This window comes from Octopus bimaculoides, chromosome 9 (genome assembly GCF_001194135.2).
Source record: "Octopus bimaculoides isolate UCB-OBI-ISO-001 chromosome 9, ASM119413v2, whole genome shotgun sequence".
Classification (NCBI taxonomy): Eukaryota; Metazoa; Mollusca; class Cephalopoda; order Octopoda; family Octopodidae; genus Octopus; species Octopus bimaculoides.
In genome coordinates this window covers 75,106,342-75,111,186 of record NC_068989.1, presented here as the reverse complement: position 1 = coordinate 75,111,186, position 4,845 = coordinate 75,106,342, and the positions used below count along the sequence as shown (strand labels likewise).

The 4,845-nt window shown below is 34.8% G+C and overlaps 1 protein-coding gene across 1 annotated transcript in view; it reads left to right on the top strand.

Moving 5' to 3' along the window:
* The window catches only part of LOC106877195 (ATP-dependent RNA helicase DDX3X), a 42,896-nt gene that overhangs the window by 9,431 nt on the left and 28,620 nt on the right, over positions 1–4,845 (top strand). The window contains exon 2 of the mRNA XM_052970930.1: positions 2,466–2,556. Coding sequence (XP_052826890.1) covers positions 2,466–2,556 — 91 coding nt within the window. The remainder of the gene's footprint in view (positions 1–2,465; positions 2,557–4,845) is intronic.

Genomic DNA, 4,845 nt, shown 5'->3' with positions numbered 1-4,845 from the left:
CTGTACAGAAGTTTTGTTAATAAAATTTTAGTGCAATTATTTTTTCCATTTGCTCCAGTCATTGAATTACAGTAATTCTTGGGCTTTTAAAATTTAGTTGATCATATCACTCTGGTACTTATTTTGTAAGTGTGGTAGATATTTGTTAATGTCTATGTATTACATGACTAAGTTATGAGATCTATGTGTGTTATATATATATGTATACATAAATATCTATACATAGGATGGGCTTCCGTGCAATTTCTATCTGCCAGAGTTGAAGAAATAGGTTCAAGACACCATTTAGTGGGACTAAACCTAAAGTCAGTATTGAAAAGTGAACTTACAACTATTTCTAGGAACAGTATTAATCTACAGGTGTTTTGGGAATAGGCATCACTGATGACATAGACTGTGTGAGAAAAGTGCAGGAGAAATACATGGCTGGGAATAAACACTTACATCTACCATTCATCTTTCTGAAGAAGGCTTTTTAAAAGTTTCTTTGCCCTCTGACTTAATTATCACTATGAAAACTAGGTGAAAGGGTTGAGGGCCGAACAAGTTGAGCAGGATGAAAATCACCAATAAATTCATTGAGAAATTAAGTGCGCAGTTGGAATGCAACAGAGCTTCATTTGCAGCCCTTTTTATTACAATCCAAGCTGTAATAAAGAAATTTAAGACAAGTTGCCCATCTGAAATTCCAGTCATGGAAGCAAAATCTGGAATTGGAGGCCCTTGAAGTGCATCTGGCAAAAGCAGGTTTTGGTTATGTAGCAAGGTGACCTTATAGTACTGATGCCATGAAAAAATGCAAGACCAGGTATGCTAGCATGGAAAACAGATTTAAAATGTCTGTATATGCATATGTACAGATATAAACACATGTATGCACATGTAAAAATGATAGATGTCTGTGTGAACATGCGTATAGGTGTATATGAATGTATCTATGTAGTAGTTTAAAGAGATGGCCTGCTTGTGCGTTAGAGGTTAACGTGTCTGTAACTTTATACTAATCACTTGTATAACCCTTTCTTGTGATCTAGGATGTCTTTTTGTGCAGCAGCACTCTCAGATGTGAGAGCAAATATTCAGTTTTGGGCCTCATCTGGGCTTTGCAGTGTGTATCAAAGTATATACATAATGCAGTTTTGTGTTTATATGTGTACAAAAGTGTTTATATTTGTCATTTTGTGTCCACCTTCCATATTGGCATGGGTTGGATAATTTGACAGGTTCCAATGTTGGTTTTGGCATGGTTTCTGTGGCTGGATGCCCTTAACACCAGTTGCTTTATAGTGTGTACTAGGTGCTTATGTGTTACTATTTCTAATTAGGTCACTTGTAACTGGCAAGACTGAAGAAATATAACTGAAAGGAGGGTGATGATTTTTGGTAAGTTAATGAAAGGAACAGTTTTGTTGCAAGGTGGTAGTAGGGAGAATAACAGCACAGTTGGAAAGAGTAGTAGTGTTAAGGATTAATGGGAAAGGGGAGGATGATAGGGGTGGGTTCTGTAGGGAGGTTTAGTACAATTCCATTTTATGAGGATGTATGTAGGCAGAAAGTTAGGTAGGAAGGTGGCATGGTATAAGGAGATGAGGATGTGTGTGTGTTAAGTACCTGCACACAGTTGTATCCTGAATACACTGCCAACTCTTGCTTTGCCAATATCTCCATATGCTTTGTGCAGCTTTTTGAAACCATTTTGTGTGTTTGATGCACTGTATTTACTTGAGTACAATTCTATCTTTGAGTTTAAAAATCAATTTATCCCTTACACTTGAGTATGTCACACTCTAATTTTGACTTGTTTAGTGTTAGATTTCTTGCATTACACTACACACACATGAAAGTGTGTAGGGTACAACAAATCTCTTGGAGTGTTCTGCATATACTTAAGCAGTTGTCTCACATAGGTAATGAGTTGAAAAAAATTGAGTATCACTGCAATTACAAGGTAAAAATTCACTGTAGGGGACGGCTCTCTAAAATTAAGACAATGCAGTTTGGAAGTGGATCTTATGTACATAAATATGCATCCTTATATGCATACATTTGTACATGCACATATGCATGCGCCATTCACATGCAGATAGGAATACGCATGTGAATATGCATGTACACACACTCAAATGTATGCGTGTATGTAGACCATAGTTATGCCTTATTTTCAAATGTCATTATCTTAAATATAGAAGGGAAATAATGTGTTCTTGCAATTATAAATTTATGCTGTGTCTGTTCAGTGCGTTTTGAATGAAAATGATTTGGGAACATGGAAAAATTTAAGATTTGCACTAAAATTTAATATTCATTGAGTTTTTTTGCATCTAATATCTTGAAGTTATGGTCTATTTAAACCAGTGTTGATTGATCCAGTATCATTGATTTGCCACCATATTTTTTCCTTGATACAAAATATAACAAAACCTTTATCAATGAATATTAATTACAAAATAACTTTTATTTTTCAGTTTGCTGGGCTAGACTTGAATAGCTCGTCTGCAAGAAATTCTAGAGGAAAAAGTGAGTACTTTCCGAGCCAGTCCAGACCTGTACCCAGTAGTAAGTTATATTTTATTCAACTACTGCTATTTCTGATATATAAAATTCTAATTTATGATTTCAGATTAGATAAGAGCTGTTTTATTGGCTTGTTGGACTTCATCAGTTTCAATAATCAATTTTTTTTCAGAACTGAAATGCGAAATTGCATATTTTGACTTTTGAGCTGTACCACTGTATTATGTTCATTTGTTTTTTAATATCTTGTATTAAAATTTTAAATAAACATGTAAGTTTTTTTAAATGTTTGTAATCCTAGCCAATTCCTGTCATTTTCATTCTTGCCAACATATATAAATTGTCCGGTTCTGGTGCTCTTTTTGATTAGTTTAAGAAAATCATTGCCCTTTACCATGAAATGTTATCAGCTGATTTGATAGTTTGCAATAAGCTCAAAGCATTTCAAGTTGCTGATTTATTGGATGTACAAAATTAGTTTTGAATCCTATTTTATAAGACATTGCTTTTATGTTAATATTAAAAAAGCTTGTTCAAGTGGAATGCAATAATACAGTGAATATAACTTTTTACCATTTGTCAGTAAACATTGCTATCATATTCTAAAGACCACTGGGTCATTATGCACATCTTGTTTCCTGATTGTCTTTGGTATCTCTCTCTCCTTGATCTTTTGTTTGTGTGGCAAATGGACTTGAGTAATTGTATTCCAACCTGGTTTCACAAAGAATTCTAGTAAAAATGTTGCTTTTTACTTCTGATGTGAACACCAAACTTCACTGTTTTGAATATTTTAAAAATTGGTCTGTAAAACATTCATAGTGTTCCACTTTCTTGAAATCCTTTAGAAATCACTTCATAAAGCCTAGTATATGCAGTACAATGTTTTATTGGAAGATGTTGAACAAACATCTGTCCTTATAAATGAAACAACTAGTGTAAAATGTACTTGCCCTCACTTGGGCAGTAGACAAACAAGTCTTAAATCACGAAGTGTTTTTTATTTAGGATCATTGCTTTAATGTTCACTTTTCCATACTTGCATGGGTCAGCTGCAATTTGTTGAGGCAGATATTCTGTGGCTAGATGCCCTTTGTTTCACCAATCCTCATCTGTTTCCAAGCACAGTAATTTTTACCTATGGCTAGACATGTATCAAGGAAAACTCAAAGTGGATAACATTGTTTGTACGATGGTTACACCTGTTTATAACCATCATGTGATGTTAAATGTGGGTGCATGCATACACATATATGACAAGCTTTTAATTTCCCTCAACCAAATCCACTTATGAGGTTTTGGTCAGCCTGGGGCTATAGTAGAAGACTCTTGCTCAATGTGCCATTCAGTGGGACTGAACTGGGAAATCAACCACACTTGTGCTTATAGAAAAAGAATGTAAATTGCTTGTGGAAGCAATCCTGTATTTAACTATGATGCAATACTGAATACACTACTTGAGGCTATTTTTGGATATGATGTAATGGATCCTACTCTTTACATTTCCATTTTATCTTAAGTTCAGTCAGTAATTTATTTCATAACAGTACAAAAGTTGTAATATAACCAAAAAGTGAGCTCACAGTCCAAAGTGCTTTGTTGTTAAATACATATTTTTGGGTTAGATAGATGAAGCCACTCTTCAGTATTTCAACAATTCATAAATCCTTAATCTGAAGATTCAGTGGATATTTTAAAATTTCTAATGTTGATATATTAAAAAATTATTCCAGATTTATACTTAGATCAGATGCTGTCAATAGGCTAAATGTCCTATTGATCTACTTCACAATAAAAGGCTGTTTAATAAACCTTATCAATAATTTCTAGTTAAATTTCTTGCAGGTTGTCAATTACAATTTAATCACTTTACACTACACTTTGCTATTGCAGTTTTAATTATGAACTCAGTCATACATGACACTTTTCTCAGTTTCTTGGGTTTCTTTATTGCCCACAAGGGGCTAAACATAGAGGGGACAAACAAGGACAGACAGAGGGATTAAGTCGATTACATCGACCCCAGTGCGTAACCGGTACTTGATTTATTGACCCTGAAAGGATGAAAGGCAAAGTCGACCTCGGCGGAATTTGAACTCGGAACGTAATGGCAGATGAAATACCGCTAAGCATTTTGCCGGCGTGATAGCGTTTCTGCCAGCTCGCCGCCTTATACTCTTTTCTCAGTTTCAATCTACCGAATTCACTCAGTCTTTTGGTTTGCAACAAGGTGCCACACAGTGGAATTGAAACCTTGCTACGAAGTAAACTTCTGAACATACTGCCACTCATGTGCTTATACACACACACACACACACACACACACACACA